Source organism: Procambarus clarkii, chromosome 6 (genome assembly GCF_040958095.1).
Source record: "Procambarus clarkii isolate CNS0578487 chromosome 6, FALCON_Pclarkii_2.0, whole genome shotgun sequence".
Taxonomy (NCBI): Eukaryota; Metazoa; Arthropoda; class Malacostraca; order Decapoda; family Cambaridae; genus Procambarus; species Procambarus clarkii.
Window position 1 is genome coordinate 21,993,205 of NC_091155.1, and position 21,616 is coordinate 22,014,820.

General features: G+C 44.1%; 1 protein-coding gene across 4 annotated transcripts in view; it reads right to left on the minus strand.

Annotated features, from left to right (window-relative positions):
- Positions 1-835: 835 nt before the first annotated feature.
- LOC123754009 (alkaline phosphatase) overlaps positions 836-21,616 on the minus strand; it is an 818,565-nt gene continuing 797,784 nt past the window's right edge. For 2 of the 4 annotated variants that reach the window (XM_069306635.1, XM_045736098.2), the window contains exons 7-9: positions 18,041-18,235; positions 7,256-7,418; positions 836-5,182 (exon numbers count right to left, since the gene is read on the minus strand). In XM_069306635.1, the coding sequence (XP_069162736.1) occupies positions 4,822-5,182; positions 7,256-7,418; positions 18,041-18,235 (719 nt within the window). In that variant the 3' untranslated portion in view covers positions 836-4,821. Of the gene's footprint in view, positions 5,183-7,255; positions 7,419-17,146; positions 17,342-18,040; positions 18,236-21,616 lie in introns of all 4 variants that reach the window. The other 2 variants (XM_045736099.2, XM_069306639.1) reach the window with 2 other exon arrangements.

Consider the following 21,616-nt stretch of genomic DNA (forward strand, 5'->3'; position numbering starts at 1 on the left):
AGCTTGTCTGTAACAAGTTAGCTCACCAAAACACTGCTGGAGAATGTACAACCTAGGTAATCACATCCACTTAAAGAATAAATAACATGAAAACCTTTTTTTGTATATTATTTTGTTTATTTAAAAAGTTTCATGCTTCGCTATAATTAATATAAATGCTTTTTCGGTCTGGCAGCACTAATGAAAATGTATCTTTGGTGGTGTATTCACACACGACGTTAACTGTCCCTCGAAATTGGATAACATGTCTGAAAGGCAATTAGTTGTTGTCAGGCTGAAACACGTCTAATGTGCTCGCTTCTCTCTCTTCTTTCACCGAGGGCCGTGGAGTCACATGGATGGCCTGACACCTCTTTGGCCTAGTAGTGTCGTATGTCTTCCCTGGAAATACCTGCAGTCTTATTGTATGTCGTCCCAAGATACACCTGCAGTCTTTTTGTATGTCGTCTCAAGATACACCTACAGTCTTATTGTATGTCGTCCCAAGATACACCTGCAGTCTTTTTGTATGTCGTCCCAAGATACACCTGCAGTCTTTTTGTATGTCCTCCCAAGATACACCTGCAGTCTTTCGTATGTTCTCCCAAGATATACCTTCAGTCTTTTTGTATGTCCTCCCAAGATACACCTGCAGTCTTTCGTATGTTCTCCCAAGATATACCTTCAGTCTTTTTGTATGTCCTCCCAAGAGACACCTGCAGTCTTTTGTACACCTCATCAGCATTGTTTATTTAAGAGAATGATATCACCATATTCTCCACCTCGTTTGGGTGAGTAGTAATTATACAAGTGAGATTAACCTGAGTTACTAGCGACAAGGGAAGTAAAAGAAGGGTCACAATATCTGGTTTATTGGGTAATGTACCTACAGAGTCTGAAACGTGGTAAGGTTACAGTGTCGACTAAACTCGTGGCTTGTGATGTCTGATAAACTGAAAGTGAAAATAATGGATTCTAGTGTTTGTACTTTGGAACTCAATGCTGTTAGCTTAAGTGATAGAGCCGACCTTGAAAAAGCTAATTCATCTTAACAAAATATATTTGCTATAGGACAAAATATAGCAGTTTCTAAATAAATACAACACATATATTATGTACAAGAATTCATACTTAAACAGCCTATCTCCTTGCAATAAAACTGTGTCACAAGGGAAAGCCAGCCTTAGGGTCCTCTCCATTAAGGCTGATATTCGCATCCCTCCCATAAGACACAGTATGGCCATAGCCTATCCATCTTATATATAAATAATTAGATTAAATTCAAAGCACTTTTGTTCTAAAGTTTAGTATATAATCACAACTAGAACACGTAAACCATAATATTGTATATAAATATACTAAATAGACTGTGATATTTTTTAAATGTAAAAAAGATGTAAAGGTACTGAATGGGATGAAAAATGCATAAAAGTCAGTGTAAGGGGTAAGTAAACCCTTTTGGATATAAAGAAGTATATTGTATTGTATGTTTTTCCTGAGAGTGGTTATGTATCTCGAGGTTCTGATAGATGATGTTATATCTAAAGTCATCCTTAAGAATATTTTGTATTCTAGCTGCGCCAAGAATGCTCGTTTAATTCCTATTTCCATTGAATTGATTCGTTTTCTTTCTGTAAGTTTTTTGTTTCATTAATAAGACTTCATTTTGCTCATAATTGCATTTTCACAAAATCAAATAAACCTGGACATATTGATGGCAGGTTAAACTTATACAGTCATAAAACGTTATAAAAGTTGTAAACAATTATATAATTTTAGAATTTTCTTATTCTTAAATTCTTGCTCATTTCCCATTTTCTGTTCCTGTTGCGTAATTTTTCTATTAATTTCCCTTCTTAAAAGCTCCTAATTAAATATTCATAAATATTAATATGTGATAAGTTATTTTCAATAGTTTTCTATAATTGTATGATTATCTTGTTTAAAATGTGGTTAATATATTTGAATATTTTTGTCTTAAAGTATATAATAATATTATGCAGCAGAAAGTTATTATCATTACTTTGCTTGAAGAACCCTAGCTTTCTTTTCCAAACAGCCACCGCTTATACCTTAAATAATTCTTGAACATCTAAATGATAAACTAAAACTTAAAACACGAGGAAACATAATTGACTTGGGTGAACAAAATTAAGGGTCAAGCATGACTTGACCTCCTAGGACTTATTCTGACAGGACTTTGACCTCCCGGGACTTGCTCTCATAGGACTTTGACCTCCTGGGACTTGCTTTCACGGGCCTTTGACCTCCAAGGACTTGATCTCCCAGGATTTAGTCTCCCAGGTCTTTCTCTTCCTGGACTTAACCTCCTAGGACTTGCTCTTTCCAGAACTGGATTTCCCAGTACTCCTGCTGATCCTGTGCGTTCCCCTTCAGAACGACTAATGCTAAACTGGCCACGCAGGGCATAAACAATTGTATAGCTACTTTGTGGTCCTGTTTACACCAGAATGGACAAGCCTGGGTTAAAAATGGGCCGAGTTACCCAAGTACACCAGTTTATACAGACACCCACGTTGTCGATTATAAACTCGAGTATACATGACCACAAACACCCATCTTGGAATTTCCTACAGTATACATGGCCACAGACACCCATCTTAGAATTCCCTCGAAGTATACATGACCACAGACACCCATCTTAGAATTCCCTCGAAGTATACATGACCACAGACACCCATCTTGGAATTCCCTTCGGTACACATGGCTATATACCTCATTATTCAGTGTATCTTGATACTGTAATACACAATGTTCTCCATGATTGTTTTACAGGTTTTATGTTACATGAAACGAAATGAGAGGCAACGGATAAGAATATTCAGTTTAGCCAGGTCTTTTGACCATATTAGAGTCATAGTACCTTGTACTGTGGAACTTGATCTCTAAAGACTTAGAACTTGTTCATGCTTGTGTCTTCTGGTGTGTGTGTGTGTGTGTGTGTGTGTGTGTGTGTGTGTGTGTGTGTGTGTGTGTGTGTGTGTGTGTGTGTGTGTGTGTACAGTTACAGACACACAGTTTCGTTTATCTCCATGATGAAGTAATTGTTATGTATGTCAGTTCAATAATCAACAGTAGTATCGTAACTGTATACTTGAGGTCCTGTTCAAACCAGTATCATAGTGATCAAACTCTGTTATCAGTAACAAACACCCTTATACTCCCTTATGATGGTTCCATATATAAATATGATTTGCTGTTATTATTTTCTATACATAGATGATATGGTAGTGATGTACACACAAATATATAATAATGATAATTGCATGCATGTTTCTGAGGTGTTGAAACAACAGGAATTATATCATACAAAGGAACATACAGATGCTCCTGGACTCTAGCTAGAGATGTTCAATTGCTCGTCTTAGCAGCATCAACTGCCGATGTTCATAGACCCAGCTGTAATTTTTATAGAATCGCCAGTCTATTGATAGAATTAGTAGTCTATGAAAAGGCTTAACTGGCTATTAAAAAACTCAATAGTTTATTGATAGACTCGGTTGTTTATTGATAAATCAATTGCCTATTGATAGGCTTAGCAGTCAATTGATACTCAACAGTCTATTGATAGACTTAGCTGTCTATTGATAGAAACAATTGTTTATTGATAGGTTCAGCAATCTATTGATAGACTCCACTGGATGTTGATAAACTAATAGGTTTATTAATAGGCTGAGCAGCCTATTGATACTCGGTTGTCTATTGATAGGCTCAGCACTCTATTGATAGACAGCTGTTTTTTAGCAATTAAAAAATACTGATGAATGAAACTAGACTAAAATTGGTTCAATATATTGACAAAGAAGACAAGTGATAAATCTTGATAAATATCATTGTCCCCAAAGATTTTCGAGAGCTCCTTTACATGTATCTGTCGTTCTTGTAAGTGCATCAAAAAGGAGCAAATAAGTACATAAGTGACAAGAGTTTGAGTACAAAGGAAGGCATCCGTTTATTTATGGTCCTGCTTGCCTAATACAGCATGTTTAGGTATCCAGAGTGTCTGTAACCCATCAGGGAACTTAGGGGTAAACACAGGTAGTACAACATTACACATAGTCCAGTAATATTCTAAATCAAATCATACCAATAGTTGCTATCTCGACCGTGATAAGGTGAAGGAGGCGTCGGTCACAGCACCAACGCTTGGGCAAAGAACTCTCGTTGCTGGTGATAAATGCTCGAGTCTGCCCAGGCGGTGTGAGGGTGGCCACAGGTGTCCCCTTCCCTCAGAGCATTCAGCTATACCTTCCCCCTCTCTCCTTCCCATCTCTTTTCATCCACTGATTGTCAAACGCTGAGCCAGTGATCCGCGACTCCCAAACACAGAGGTAGAAACCAATGCAAAAATATAAAAAAACAAAACCAATGTTCGTCACCTTCCACAGCGCCCACCTGCACGCGCGCACGCACAAGCACACACACTTTCGAGTATGATTAGTGTGAGGTTGGGGGCAGCGCGACCCTTGTAACGCGTCTCTGTTACGGAAACTCGCGTGGCAGTCAGGACAATCAAAACGCGCTCAAATGTTGCAACATCAGCAGCACACCACCACAGTCACTGTACATGAGGAACCAGTTTGAGTGTCTCCACCTGAGGCTCGGATAAAACCTATTATCTAATAGTCAACAACGTGTGTGTGGAGTGTGTGTGTGTGTGAAACAGAGTCGCTGCCATAACAAGAGGGTGGCGTGAGTGTGGGGCGTAGTCCCAACCTAGCACTCTGCTCCTCCCCCCCCACCGTGCTCTGCGAAGCGTAGCGAGGGGGGAAGAAGGAGGGGAAGGGGATCGTTCCTGAGTCTTTAACGCCCCAGCAGGGCTCAGCGAAGCACCAATACCACGGGGAGCATCAACAAGCTCAATACATGGTAGTTTGTCCATGCCCATGCCCGCGTTCCTGCATTCCACGCCCACGGGTCCCGAGTGTGTAGTTTCTGGTCATCAACAGTGGGCGTGACCTGTCCAAGTGGGCGGCGTGCTGTGGGAACTGGCACGGGCCCAGGGGCGGCGGCGCAGGCGTCGTCACTAGGAGGCTTCTCACAGTGACTGTTGTCTTCAGCGATGCAGGCGGCGTGGGCGATGGCGTGGGCGATGTACGTCTGCTCTACAGTGCCCGAGAAGAGGTGAGCCCCAGGGCCCATGGCGTACACCGGCACGTCCTCTCCACCGTGGGTTTCGTACCTGCAAGGATACAATATATGTCTTTATGGCTGGGTAACTGTTGAGGATTGATTCATTAAGTGATACTAATATATGCGGCACGATAATGAGGTCATTGGTGCTAAATAAACACAACACAATAATCTGTAAATACATCAATATCTATAATAGAGAATGTCCAAGGTTGGAGGCCAGACATTCAAGGCTAGCTTCAGCCAACCTTTCTAGATGACACATTAGTAGTAGAAGACTGTTATAGACAGATCGGCCTCATTGGGCCCCCAATTTAAAAGGATCAGCTTCTATAGCAACTCCTATGAAGTCTGAAATGGTGATTTTGTTTTCCAGAGCTTTCATAAGTTTTTCAGCTTTTCACACACAACGTGTGTGAAAACTTTTCACACACAACGTTGTATCAAAATAACAATAGTAAAAATAACGTTGCAGTTGTGTGTGCTATATTCCAGTTATGTGGAATGTTCTGCGAGACTTGCATAGGCAGAGAGAGAGAGAGAGAGAGAGAGAGAGAGAGAGAGAGAGAGAGAGAGAGAGAGAGAGAGAGAGAGAGAGAGAGAGAGAGAGAGCCGGTTACCCCATCTAGTTTACTATATAACATGAAGAAACTAAATTTAGGAAATACAAACATTAAAATGAATTCACAATGTAATGATAAACCATTAATGCTGTGGAAGAAAGCCAGCCTCATCAATAAAATAGTCTATCCCACTAACCAGTTAAGAAAAATTACCTCCCAGCATTAAAGATGGCAGATCGTGTCTTCTATGGTCTAGACCTTCATGGAGGTATTTGCATCCAAGTCCCACTTACCTTCCCCACAGTGTGGATCATTTCACCAGCAAGTGCTTCACACTCTAGGGATCCCCCAAATGTATGCATTTTGTGAGAGCTTTCTATGCATAAATGAACCATCATAATATGCAACCAGCGTTGCATCTAGGAATATGACCAGCATCAATGGCCCCTTGTGATCTTCCTAATTATACTGGGAGGCTAATAGTATCCTCTCAACAATGCTGCCAAGATATAAAGATGGCAGACAAAATCTCAAATGAAAATCATCAAACTAGGGAATGTTTTGAAGGAACAAATTTGGCTGAGGGCTTCATGGACATTTCATCAGCGCGCCTGTTGCCAGACACATTGACCTATGATTGGCAACAACAGAAGAGTATTCAACAGTTCCGTTTTTTTTAACTAAAATCAACAATTCTAAACGTTATAAAATGAGGGAATGTGTCAAGTTTAAAGATTCCTAGGCTTGGAGTGCATTCCTACAAAAACTTGAAATTTAAACTACAAAATCATTCTTGTGTAATAATCTGTTTAAAAGCAGGGAGGCTAGTTGAGAGGTAAGGAGTACACGTGGATGCTGTGGTTGCAAGGCTACCATAGTGGGGGTAGCCTGGAAAGGTATCCCAATATCCGATAGTTTGTGACTCAGCATAGTACCTATAGCAGGCTACTTTAGTCAACACACAAGGCCTTTGTATACTGTTAGACTAAACAAATTGCACGGAAGAGAAAGGATATTTAAAATTACATTTTCCCATATAGCTTATATGTATATCGGTATACGGAAAATTTGAATGAACGTTATGAATAGTGTGAAATGTATTTATCAAGGCACAAACAGAAGTGAGAAGATCTGGGATCCTTTGAATACGTTACTAATACGGAGATGGACAGAATTTGTAAGTCTAAACCGAATTGGAGTTGCTAAGGAGTACTCTCCCACACCCATACTCCAGCTTTGACAGCACACAGACCTTGTGCAGCCCAAGACTATTTCAGTCAGCACCCCATGTGATGTGGGGCAACATTCAGAAGACCTGTGAAACACATGTGCAGGTGGATCATATGTAGGGTGCTTGAAGCATCAGTTGTGTGAGATCTATAATGCTATTTACTGCAACAGCGAAAAAGATATAATTGATGATGCTCCCGTTGAACCCCCCCTTTCGTAATGACTGCATCCTACTCGTATTTGATCTTGCCTCTACCACACCACCCAACTTCCACCACGTCACTGATCCTCAACCAACCTTTGTAGAAGTACACAGAACATGCACCTACTTCCTAGGAACTGCTGCCTGCTGCACGAAGTTGATGTCCTGGGTGTTGAAGCCGGTGAGGTCCTGGCGTCCTGTAGGCGTGGTGTGGGCGTAGCCGGGACCATTGCCGTAGAGGAGGGTAGTGTACGGTTTACCATCCAGGTCACTGATCTCCGTGTCGAACCCTGAAAGTGATTCATGAGGATCACACACACTTCAAAATTCAGAAAGGAAGATAACTGTTTAGCTATCACTTTGCAAATTTGTGTTACATATGTGTTGACATGTATGTTTGTGAAGTTTGCTCCTTTTCCAATTAGTGGAAGAGGAGCAGGGACTCGAGTCTTCCATAAGGGCTGAAAAGTACTAGTACCTCCCTAGATAGTTTTACGGTAATTAGCGAGACTTAGACATTGTTTGATACTTTGTGGCTACTTACTCTTCAGGTCAAATTTATTTTAATTCTTTACATTTAATTAAATCACAAACAAATCAAGTTTTTGCCAACGAATAAGTGGAATATGTTAGGCTATACCTACAGAACAATGTATGTTACTTGGCTGTCATTGGGTGATTAAGCAGTCTTATATGGATGTGTATCTATAAATATTTGAAAGAAAACTAAATATGTGTGTGTGTGTGTCTATGTACTTATAAAACTGTGCATGCGCATAAGTAAACGAGGAAGTATATGAAAGCAAAATAGCACACGGAACACAAGCAAAACACAGTAGCAGCCAACAGCACCAGAAGCGATGAGTCTCACCTTTCTGTGTACGCCTGGGTGATGGGGCCCGCAGCCCCGCGTGATGAAGGGTATTAGGGACACAACTTACCTTATCAGCCCGTCTCACACATCAGGACGCCAGGCAAAGTAGAAAACCAGTTCAGTAGCCATCTTTATCGGTAAGTGTAAGTCCTGGGACGAACAAAATACGTGCTAGGAACTTCCACTTCTTGGTTTGCCTCCGGAGGGTGTAGTTTGCCTCCGGAGGGTGTGGTTTGCCTCCGGAGGGTGTAGTTTGCCTCCGGAGGGTGTGGTTTGCCTCCGGAGGGTGTAGTTTGCCTCCGGAGGGTGTGGTTTGCCTCCGGAGGATGTAGGTTGCCTCTGGTGGGTGTAGGTTGCCTCCGGAGGGTGTAGGTTGCCTCCGGAGGGTGTAGGTTGCCTCCGGAGGGTGTGGTTTGCCTCCGGAGGATGTAGGTTGCCTCTGGTGGGTGTAGGTTGCCTCCGGAGGGTGTAGGTTGCCTCCGGAGGGTGTAGGTTGCCTCCGGAGGGTGTGGTTTGCCTCCGGAGGATGTAGGTTGCCTCTGGTGGGTGTAGGTTGCCTCCGGAGGGTGTAGGTTGCCTCCGGAGGGTGTAGGTTGCCTCCGGAGGGTGTGGTTTGCCTCCGGAGGGTGTAGGTTGCCTCCGGAGGGTGTAGGCTGCCTCCGTAGGGTGTAGGTTGCCTCCGGAGGGTGTGGTTTGCCTCCGGAGGATGTAGGTTGCCTCTGGTGGGTGTAGGTTGCCTCCGGAGGGTGTAGGTTGCCTCCGGAGGGTGTAGTTTGCCTCCGGAGGGTGTGGTTTGCCTCCGGAGGGTGTAGTTTGCCTCCGGAGGGTGTGGTTTGCCTCCGGAGGATGTAGGTTGCCTCTGGTGGGTGTAGGTTGCCTCCGGAGGGTGTAGGTTGCCTCCGGAGGGTGTAGGTTGCCTCCGGAGGGTGTGGTTTGCCTCCGGAGGATGTAGGTTGCCTCTGGTGGGTGTAGGTTGCCTCCGGAGGGTGTAGGTTGCCTCCGGAGGGTGTAGGTTGCCTCCGGAGGGTGTGGTTTGCCTCCGGAGGATGTAGGTTGCCTCTGGTGGGTGTAGGTTGCCTCCGGAGGGTGTAGGTTGCCTCCGGAGGGTGTAGTTTGCCTCCGGAGGGTGTGGTTTGCCTCCGGAGGGTGTAGTTTGCCTCCGGAGGGTGTGGTTTGCCTCCGGAGGGTGTAGTTTGCCTCCGGAGGGTGTGGTTTGCCTCCGGAGGATGTAGGTTGCCTCTGGTGGGTGTAGGTTGCCTCCGGAGGGTGTAGGTTGCCTCCGGAGGGTGTAGGTTGCCTCCGGAGGGTGTGGTTTGCCTCCGGAGGGTGTAGGTTGCCTCCGGAGGGTGTAGGCTGCCTCCGTAGGGTGTAGGTTGCCTCCGGAGGGTGTAGGTTGCCTCCGGAGGGTGTAGGTTGCCTCTGGTGGGTACCTGCTTGACCTGCTTGATGGGGTTCTAGCTGGGAGTTCTTCTACTCCCCAAGCCCGGCCCGAGGCCAGGCTTGATTTGTGAGAGTTTGGTCCACCAGGCTGTTGCTTGGAGCGGCCCGCAGGCCCAGATACCCACCACAGCCCGGCTGATCCGGAACTTCTCTTAGAAAACAGTCCAGTTTTCTCTTGAAGATGTCCACGGTTGTTCCGGCAATATTTCTTATAGTCGCTGGTAGGACGTTGAACAACCGTGGACCTCTGATGTTTATACAGTGTTCTCTGATTGTGCCTATGGCACCTCTGCTCTTCACTGGTTCTATTCTGCATTTTCTTCCATATCGTTCACTCCAGTACGTTGTTGGGTGTAGTTTGCCTCTGAAGGGTGTTGTTTGCCTCTGGTGGGTGTAGTTGATCGGTTTCTGCCGTTCCCTGCAGCAGTACCAACCATACCTTGTGCAGCAGCTTTACCAACGGTGCCTCGCGCCGCAGCCATAGTACCATGCAGCAGTAGTAACACGGTAATATAAAACACTCGCTGATCCACACCATCACCCAGGATCGTCAGGAGATAATTAACAACACAACCGTCACACGTACCAGTGACTGTAGGAGGCTACGCACGTTTGAAACCTCTTTATTCGCGTGCTTGCCGATGAACACGCATGAATTTGCCATTATATACAGCTGTTTAAGGGCCCTCCTTTTTCCCAGAGGAAAGGTACCCATTGAATTTGACAAATATTACCTGCATCAACTGACCCGGTAGTTCATGTAAAATATTTTATATTACAGAAATCAACCACTATGAATGGAAAATATATTTTAATCTGTGCATGCTTTCGGGATAACTCTCATCTTCACAGATGAGGTCAGAAAATAAGTTTCAGTTAGACAGCAGATTGGTGTCTCTGGGATAGTTTTCTATTGTTGGGTTTGGTGAGTCAGTCCAATAATCCCATGGTCCAAGTGAATGAAATTATCCATAATATGGTGGTTAGCATATATATATATATATATATATATATATATATATATATATATATATATATATATATATATATATATATATATAATATGTGTGTGTGTGTATATTAAAAGTTAATGTGAAGCAGTGGAAACAGTGAAGCAAACACAGGTAATTGTGAAGACACCGCAGGAGCCGGCGGCGGCACTAACTCTCCAGGGTTAAGCTAATAAGCTGGCCAAATGAGATAAAACACAAAATTCATCTTAAACTGCGAATCCAATAAGGTATTCAGTCCAACTGCATCCAGCAGCGGCAGGCAGACTTGGCCCTTACTGCTAGGCGCCACAAGGTCTCCAGGCCCTGCCAGTCTTATAAGATTACCGGCTTAACTGACTTCTTTTCAGGAGCAGCAATATTGCCCATACCAGTCGGGCCCAACCTTAAGATTTTGCAAAATTAAAAATCAGGGTACACTCCAAATTTATGAGAACCTCTCCTTTCTCTCCTAAGGAAATGCTTCCGCATACTTAAGATTTTTTTTGGCCTGCTGTATAATAGACTTGACGAAAGATTGAGACGAAGCCGCGATGCGAGCGGGTAAATATGCCACATATTTATGTATTAGGGGACAGCTATATTTCGCGACGCACGTGTTTAAAGTATGTGTTCCATGTTGTTTGGCAGATAGGCCAGTGGTTTACACTGGAGCCACGGTGGGTGAGAGGGAGCCACGGTGGGTGAGAGGGAGCCACGGTGGGTGAGAGGGAGCCACGGTGGGTGAGAGGGAGCCACGGTGGGTGAGAGGGAGCCACGGTGGGTGAGAGGGAGCCACGGTGGGTGAGAGGGAGCCACGGTGGGTGAGAGGGAGCCACGGTGGGTGAGAGGGAGCCACGGTGGGTGAGAGGGAGCCACGGTGGGTGAGAGAGAGCCACGGTGGGTGAGAGGGAGCCTCGGTGGGTGAGAGGGAGCCTCGGTGGGTGAGAGGGAGCCTCGGTGGGTGAGAGGGAGCCTCGGTGGGTGAGAGGGAGCCACGGTGGGTGAGAGAGAGCCACGGTGGGTGTGAGGGAGCCACGGTGGGTGAGAGGGAGCCACGGTGGATGAGAGGGAGCCACGGTGGGTGAGAGGGAGCCCCGGTGACTGTGAGGACAAAACACGGGAGAGAAAACTCTATCCTCCACCCCACTCAATAAACCGATTATTCAGGTCTAACGAGATAAGTTCCTCGGCCATAATCCCGAAATTCATGTGTGTGTGTGGGCCGCTCACTTAAATTTACAGGACATTCCAACTATCGGTAGCGGCTCTTAAGGTTCCGACAGTGTATGGCTCTCTGGGGGATGATCACAGTCACGATGGGGGAGTTCCTGGCCACCCCCTTCTCCAGCCACCGCTTGGGGTGGGGGGGGGGGGTTCCTGGCCACCCCCTCCTCCTACCACCGCTTGGGGGGGGGGTCCTGGCCACCCCCTCCACCAGCCACCGCTTGGGGGGAGTTCATGGCCACCCCCTCTTCTCCAGCCACCGCTTCGAGGGGTTCCTGGCCACCCCCCCTTCTCCAGGCACCGCTTCGAAGGGGTCCTGGCCACCCCCCTTCTCCAGCCACCGCTTCGAGGGGTTCCTGGCCACCCCCCCCCCTTCTCCAGCCACCGTTTCGAAGGGTTCCTGGCCACCCGCCCGTCTCCAGCCACCGCTTCGAAGGGTTCCTGGCCACCCCCCCCCCCCCCCCGTCTCCAGCCACCGCTTCGAAGGGTTCCTGGCCCCCCCCCCTCTCCTCCAGCCACAGCTTCACCATTACTTGTGCCAAACGTCGTCAACACGCACTTTTACAAGTAATGTATTTTAATACTAGGCACCGAACCCATAAATCTGAAAATAAAAGAATTGACGTTTCGGTCCATCCTGGACCATTATCAAGTTGACTTGATTATGGTCCACGACGGACCGAAACGTGGTCAATTTTTATTTCAGACAACCCATCCTACTGTTTAGATAGTACTTTTTGTAACTATGTGTACCATAGTACAAACATTGACGTACTAAGCAATTAGATAGTACAATCTGGTACTGTTCAATTTATAAAAGTCCGAAAAAATGAAGAAAAAACTAACTTTAAATATTCTTATGCCTAGTATAGCACACATATGTACTATATTAGGCCTCAGATAGCGTGTATTAGGCCTGGGAAGGTTAGGTTAGGTTAATTTAGTTTGTCTTTGCAACACAGATATAAAATCTTTTCCGGTTTGTCCAAATTCAATAGTACCGATTTCTACTTTCTAATTGCGTCGTACGTCGGTATATGTGCTATGGTCCTTGTCGTTAATATAAGTACTACCGAAACAGGAGAATGGGTTGTTAAGAAGTGTGGGTTAGGTGTCTGTTGTTTGAATATTTTAATGCTTTACATTTTAGATTATATTATGATTAAACACATAAAAAACAGATGGCTAGACTAACTGGTGTTTTTATTTAGGAAAATTATATTTAGCAATGTCAGGTAATTTGCTGCAACTCATTCATAAACAGTAAACCAAATATTCACAACTTAAGTGTGCAGAGATAGCAGCAGCTCAGGTCCTTCACTAACTGCAGCAGTAGAAGCTCTGGTGCTTTTCATATGGCTGTAAAACTTAATTGTGAACGTAATCTCTCGGAATGGCTATATCATATTTCTAACTGGTTTAGGTTAACTTGGATAATGTACATAAACTGGAAGCAAAACCAACGGTGGAGCAAAGTCTGCTCCCCGTGCCGGATCTCACACAAGGAGTTGCTTCCTGGTGGTTGGCGTATATCGAGCTGGACTCTGCAAACGCCAGCCACTTCCTTCCACTGACAGGCAAGAAGAGACAACCAGTTACTGCCTCTCCAACAAACAGACATACACCCAGTCATTGGTTACGGCGAGGAAGACATTAAAGGGATCTGATAGGATGGAAAGGGAGGCAATGTTTACAATGAGAAACAGTAGCACCAGAGCAACCTGTCTTCTTAAAAATAATGTCGCTTTTGGCCGTTTGCTCGTATGGCCTAAAGTGGACGTAATTTGAAAATGAAAAAAATGGAATATTTTTTCAACAACAGTAAGTTAAGGATCCTCTGGTAGGTTAGGTGGGCAGGAAATTCTCATAAAGTTTGAAATTTGTATGAAAAATGTTAATTGAATGTTTCCTCTCCTAACCTTTCTGAGTAGGCCGGACGACTCAAACAGAAAACGGGACAGTACGTCACTTTTGTGAGTCGACTTCATTTCAAATTACGTCCACTTTTGGCCATAGCGCGCATACGAGCGAAAAACGACGTTACTTTTAAGAGGACGGGTTGACCAGAGGACACGGTGGAGATGGAGAGATAGGTGAGCCGTAGAGACGTCAGGGGAAAGCTCCATCGTAAGTCACAAGTCTCTCAAAATCTGAGATTGTTGATGCAAATTTAATACGCAGCTATGGCAGGAAACCAGGAGGAATGACATTGTATTAATTCACCAGGATATGAAAAGGCAGGGCTTGAGAGCTATTGCTCAACCAATATAAACACAACTTAGTAAACAGACACCTCACTACCACGGCATACGAGTGATACACTGTAAATTACCCGTACTTTATGACCGATCCCTTTCTAATTACCTTCGGCAAAATCTGCATTTTGATTACCTTTTACGAGTGATGCAATCAGACCAAGCGAAGGAAGAGAGTGCAAAAAATCTTTCTTATTAAAAGTTTTGATATATTTTTATTTGCAATTAGATTGGAAAATGTGATGAAATCTCAGCTACATTATTATTGCCAATTACCAGAATAATATATTGCCAATGGATGTGGTGGAGGGCTGAGCGGGTTAAGGTTCACGGGGCAATATTGAATGTAATCTTTCCCGTCCCTTATTTGTGTTGATGAGGCGTGTTTGGGGGCGGTGGAGGGTGTTACGAGGGGCTGCTCTTCTCCAGTCCTGCCACGGGGACCTGAATGAATAAGCGACAAGTGCTTACCTACGAACTTCGACTATATGTGCTTTCCGGGCGAGCGTCAGCTTCTGGGTCCGCCTCTCAGTCGCTCGTAGCGCATTGCAATGGTTTCCGGCTTCTTCTCTAGGGTCTTACCACGCCTGCTCTTGCAACTATATGTGGAATTAGCTTCAATTACCTCCATATTCAGCTAATTCCACTTGCTACTCTCACACTGAACAAAGTGTTTGTATACTCAGCTAAATAGGGTTGCTAGATAGCTTTAGCTCTGAGCTCCGCCTTATCATCTATCTCATTAATGCAGTGACCCTCGACCCTCCTTCCTGTCGTATCTAATTTTGAAATAATTATTTTTATAAGATTCTACTGTCTCTCCTATCCTATGTCATTCGTCTGTGTGTGCGCATATATATATATATATATATATATATATATATATATATATATATATATATATATATATATATATATATATATATATATATATATATATATATATATATAACACAGGGCGGCTGTTGTTCACCATGGGCGTCAGGGCGGCTGTGTTCACTATGCCACTCGGCGATAGCACTCACAATTTTAATAACCGGATAAAATCTGTCAGGCCAATAGCTGGTTTCATCAAACTGTAGCGTGACAACAGCCTATCGCTCTATAGTGAACAACAATAGAGCCACGATAGGCACAGTGAGTGACCAGGGTATGCATACAGCCAATGTATACCTTGTATATGTTCGGTGTCGTCTGTGGTGGGTATATATACCGTGTGGAGACGTGGCTACAGGTGACACTGTACTATTAAATCTCTTAGGAGGAAATAATCATATTCTGCCTAGACGACTTAATCTGAGTTGTCTTGTGTCTCGATACCCCTCAGAGGTCTGCTGAGAGGGGAATTAGTTAACGCAACGTTAGGAATTATGGGAAGAGCTCGTAGTCGCTATTACAGCCATCTTAGGTATCTCAGCTGGCACTGAATAAATCTTGTGCTCGAGGTAGTTTAGAAACTGGTTGTCCTAACTAATAATTTGTCTGACAGTGTCTCGTATTGTAAATGCGAATAATAATGAAACATTGATTACTAAACCAGTTAATGAAACGGTAGCATTGTGACACCCAATAGAGTAGTACTACGTACTGGTGACATGCATGGTTTGACTTCGGATGTCGTTTAAGCTTGCACTTGTGACGTCTGAGGCCCATGACAGACCTGGAGCATGGTTGAAGCATCAGTCAGCATCACTCATGCTAAGCGCAAGCAGATGTGAGAGACGTCCAGTGCGTGTGCATCAGCATCACACTCACCGCTGTGTTGATCATTCCAACGCAGAATTAGTTCCTGAGATGCGTCTACCACTCGGGGCGTACCGTGCAGCGGCTTATTCTAACGAAACAGGATTTTCAAGTATTAACGTTACGACGAACAGAGATTTCTTGGCATTAGCGGACTTCGTTTCATGGCAACTGGGGTACACGGCGCAGGGGTGGGGGTGGGGGGTTCACATTGGTGGGGATACATGGGCGGGGATGTTATGAACGGGGGAGGGGGGCGGATAATATATGGGGCTAGATACATGGAGTGGGATACATGGGGCGGGTATATACGGCAGGGAAGTAATAGGTATAAGGTGGAGGAACGGGTACACGAGCCAGGACTCTCGGGCTAGGGGGGGGGGGGTACTCGGGAGGGACGAGGAAGCCAGGGCGACTTAAGATGGATGGATTATCAAGGGTTCAGATCGCGTTGCTCGCCTCGCTCGTAAATGTGGCCAAGGATCTGGGCGTTACGTGACTGGCCTAGGTGGCACTGCTTGACGGGTGTGGCACAGTGAGAGGGGGCGGATAGGTGTGGCACAGTGAGAGGGGGCGGATAGGTGTGGCACAGTGAGAGGGGGAGGATAAGTGTAGCACTCTGAAGGGGAAGGGGGGGGGGGCGGGGTTGGTAGACCGCTATGAGAGGAATGACGTTGCTCATAACCTCCCCCCCCCTCATCCCCGGCTCTCTCATTCCTGACCCCCCCCCCCCTCCCTACCTAGGTTTTGTAGACCCACCAAGACTGGATTTTTTAAGCAAAGTTTTTCCACTCTTAAAACAAAAAATATTTAGAAGCAGAAATACGAAATGTTCCAACATTTTCAGACCTCTTAATCAATATTGTTTTATACATGTGGGCACAGTTACTTACGCTTCAAGCACTTCACAATCTACTAGATGTATAGTACACTGACAGTATTACTAATACTATACAAACTACAGGTCTTTGATTACAGCATGCTGCTACAGTACATTACCGTCGGGGTATGTAACACACTCGCTTACAGCGCTTCAGACCCATATGGCCAAACTGGCTCAGCGCCTGCTGGGTGGTATTTGCTTCCTTGTCACGTTCATAGGATCTTACCTTCACCGCCATCTCGATATATATTATAACTGATGTGTTTAGTTGCCTGTGTAGCGTGGAGAGGACACGGCGGGAGAGCACCGCTGGAGAGGACACGGCGAGAGAGCACCGCGTGACAGTAAGAATGGGGTGGACAGTTGACTCAGGTGATGAAGAGCAGAGGAATTGGATGAATACAAGTTAGAGCGGATGGCTGATCAGCGGCACTGGATGGGAGGGATAAGAGGCAGCGGAAAGGAAGATGGAGCATTGGTTAGAAAAGTCAGATGAAGTGATCAGAACGATTGGCAGATGAAGAGATGTAGCAGCGACCAGAGGAGGTGGTGACATGCCGTGGAGGCTGACGGTGAAAGAGGGAACTGTAAGGATGATGAGACCAACCGAGGATGGGGTTGCCACGGGGGACGGAGGCACCGCCGAAGCTGACGGTGTGCGAGTGATCAGCCGTCACTATCAGGAGCGTGTTGCTGGCGTCTGTCAGTTTCATGGAGGCTTGTACGCACTCATCCAGGCGTATGACTTCGTCCAGGGCTCGCGCCGCCATGTTGTAGTGGTGGGCGTGATCCAAGCGTCCCGCTGCGGGGTAAATACTCACTCACTAACACCATCAATACCCCAGGCTCTGGACCCCACTTAGGCTACGAGCACTGGACCCCACAGACATGAGTCCCTTTCGACTTCACTATCAATTGCACCACCTTACCTGTTCGTCATGATTACTCGAAGTGTTGTTTCATCAAGTTCACGTGATGAACCAGAGTCGCTGGCGAGGCCACCCCCTTACCTTCCCTGGCCAGTGTCATATCCCTGGATGCCCAGGGTCACATCACTGGATTGCCACTATCACATCTCGGGCTAACACTACCAAGCAGGACAATTAGTACACATCATGCATCGATGATAACAAAATTGATGTGTTAACTGAAACAAAATCACCAGCTATATCTACGGAGAGAAGTAAATGTTAACATGTAGAAGCCAGTCACATGCTGTCCCTAGACACAACGCAGCTCCCCACCACCTGTGTTAGGAAGCTGTCACAACTTGATCACCAACACACACACACCCTTGCATTGGTCTAGAACAAACATTCAGTGAAACCTGTGAGATACGTGAGCTTATGATAAAAACAGTCCTCACAAAAGTATTAATAAAACATTTAAAATTGACCAAAAACTCCCCTAAAAAAAGGTGCAGGTGGAGCGTTAGTGCAGGAGGACGAGAGCGTACACAGACACAGAACAAGACGGTGCAGTAAGAGTGCAGAAAGAGTACCCGTAACGGGGTGGCCCCTGGGGGTGTTGTCCCCCCCGAGCGTAAACACGTGGGAGTGATCAGCAGTGAGCACCAATAGCGTGTCTGTGGCCGATGTGATGTTGAGGGCACTTTGAACTGTTTCGTCCAGAGCCACCACTTCCTCCAGCGCCCTCTTCCCGTTATTGTGGTGGTGTGCGTGGTCTATACGCCCAGCTGAGCAAGGGCCGGGGCCAGTGGGTTAGTACACTTAAGAGACAGATGCGTAGTTATACATAACAATTATGCCCAATTAAGGGATTCTGCACTTGTATACGTAGATACGGAAACATTACCTATTAGGAAAAGAAGTATTACTCCATTTATATATATATATATATATATGATGTATATATATATATATATATATATATATATATATATATATATATATATATATATATATATATATATATATATATATATATATATATATATATAATCTAGGTTAGACATTCATCTATATTTTGTAGAAGACAGTTTATTATTTACAGTGTTAGTTCTAATTCAATGAGAGTTTACTTTACAAAAAGGATGGTCGTCGAAATGTGTGGTTCTTCTCCAGCCAGGACACACCATAATATCTTATGGTACACGGGAACACTGTGACAATCTAAACCTGTTCACTGCTACAAAAGCCTCAACCACAACATTCTCAGCATCCCACTGTTCCTATCGTCTTGGTGTAGCAAGAGAGAAGTATCGGTATCGTGCAGGAGTTTTACACTTTAATTTTAATATAGATAAATTTTGTTAGCATTACAAAAAGTTTTACAAAAGATTGATAGTGGTTGTACTAACTTAACTCTCCCCTTCCCTTCCCCAATAAAGTAGAAGAGCTGTTATAAAGGAAGCAGGTTTTAAGATTTAAATACAAAATGTTCATTTACTGAGGCTACGTTGTGGTGATGGGTTTTGAAGGACAAGAAGGCCATGTTTGCACGGCTTGAGCAGCCAGCTGTCCAGTGTTTACATTCGACGACCATCCTCACAGAGATCTGGTTGTACGAACGGGCCTAACGTGAGTTTATTAGTCGGTTTCTCAGTCACCTTGTATGAACACGTAGGTCTCAAGGTGACCATTAAGTGTAAATAAGAGAAAAATAAAGGTTGACAAAGGGAATTACATCGGTGGATTAAATCGCTCTGTGGGAGGATAATGAAGTAGGGTGAGATTGGCGTGGTAGGGTCGTGAAGAGTGAAAATATCAGGTGCAGTGACATACAATAACATATAATTAGGATTTAAAATTAGAAAAGGGAATCGATTCGATGTTGTGAGTACCTCATTACCCATTATCAGTGAACAATGAAATTAACAAGAGATAGAACAAACAAGATCATAAAATACATAAATTTATAATCATGAAGGATAAAAAATTGAAGAAAAAGGAGATAAAATCTGCAAACTGCTTATCTCTGAGGTTCTTCATTGTTATGGTCGTTTCTACTGATAGTTTTAGTAGTTATTACCGAAAATGGGAAGTCTAAAGAGAGAACCGTGCCAGTGACAAAATTTAAGGTCACTGGAGGGAAGATGATCATTAAGTTATGGTTTTACTCTACAAATCCATGTGCTCTGCAATATCAACAAATATGAGTCGTATAATGCTCAATCTATCAATGTAAAATCATCATTGTAGATTACAATACTGTATCTTACTTTAATGAATATCGTCGAATACTCAAGTTCAGAGGTTCGTTTTAATTATTTATCCGTTCTGAGAAAAATTATATAGTGTCCATCTATGTGAATAGATTTTATGTAGCCCATACAATATTCCTGGTTTGGATCCAGAATAAAATATGCAATCATGTAATTACCACTATCCCAGTTGTCATTCAGTTTCTTAATTTAAACTTCGTGAATGTGTGCTGTACTACATAAGTTTATATAATACCATAAACGTCCCGTCTGGTACTGACACATAATTAATTGGTCATTAAAAACAAAAAAGTTGAATGATATACAGTATTTACAACACTTCTTGCCCTCTAGATTTAAATACTGTAAGGGACACCAAAATAAAGTTGAGTAACATTAGATACACCTTCATGAGTGTTGCCTTCACCAGATGAGGGGATTCAGTGCTCCACACTTAGGCATGGATAGGTGGCTTGTGCTTATACGTGAAAACGTCCATCACGTAGGCGACCTGTGGTTATGGCACAGTGCACTTGCAATACACGGAGATTCGTATATTCCTTGTTTTCCATAAGCTGAACCCACCCAGCGGCTGCAGTTCTTGGAGCAATAGGCTACTTTTGGTAGAGATATAGGGGAATAACGGGATATTCAGTGATGACTGAACGAAACAATTAACTAGTCTAGCTTTCGGACCTAGCCGGACTTGGGTCATGGAGGGTCGGTATCCTTATTCGTCCGTAGGTTGGCACTCAGAATCCCCACTGGTTACCTGCGTATACTCTCACCGTTACCCATGGGGTCGCCTGAGTGGTTGTACTGTACCTCCCTTATTGGGGTACGTGATGCGTGGTGGCACAGGGCAGCAGAGTTTAATGTTGTGATGTAACTTGTTCATTTCCGACCATTATCTCTGACTTGTATGGCGAGTACCCTGGTCCAGGAGCTGGTGACCTCGTCTGGAAGGTCTGTTTTTATCATAAAGGGAGAAAAGCCTGGAAGCTTCCCGGCTTGGTGCTTTGTTTTGATAATACTGAATAGCAAACCTTTTATCTCCTAGTTTTCTGTAAGAATGGTGGCATTTTGACAACATAACCCCATACTGAATCAAATTACTTTTTCTGGGACAAACCAGTAATACTCACAAAAATTCAAGCAGCACATCGAAGTCAACTGTAACACTGTTGGTTTGAGATATTTGCATACATCAATGCGACAGGATTTTTTAAATGAGACAGATGCAATGCTATCTCCATTGTGTTGATGTACTGTGTATAAAATGGCTGGTATTGGTAAGACATCCGCAATTAAAAACGTGAATATATTTAAACTTAAGAACTAGAAAAGAGCATTTCGTAGTGTAATACCACATAATAACAATTTACAATTTTAGATGGAGCATCATGCAACAGTGATCTAAGCATTTGGGAGAACATGCAAAATATTTTTCAATTACAACCTAAAGATCATATCTAATTTCTACCGTATCGGAACTTTCCCGTTGAAATAGTTAGCTCCTTACATGTCACGTTTTCTGTTATTATTTATACGTGTCAGGACCACAGCAATGATGGTTGAAAATACAATTGTGTTGTCCTTTAGAATGTTAATTTAGGACAGATTATGTTCACTGTTACGCTGTTTTGTTACGCACTTTTGAATTATAATAGTACAAAATAGGACAACAAATCCGTATATTGTCCATTCCATCCATAGCAGCGGTAGGCACACGGAGGATGTGTTGGTGTCTACACTGCTGGTCAGTAATCTCCTACAGTAAGCATTGTTTTAAAATTGTATTTATTATTGAGAAAATGACTTTCTGAACTCACTGTTGGAAGAGTAATGACATACTGATTACTGACATTTCTACCAGTAATTCACAACGTTTAAGACAATAATCATACACACGGT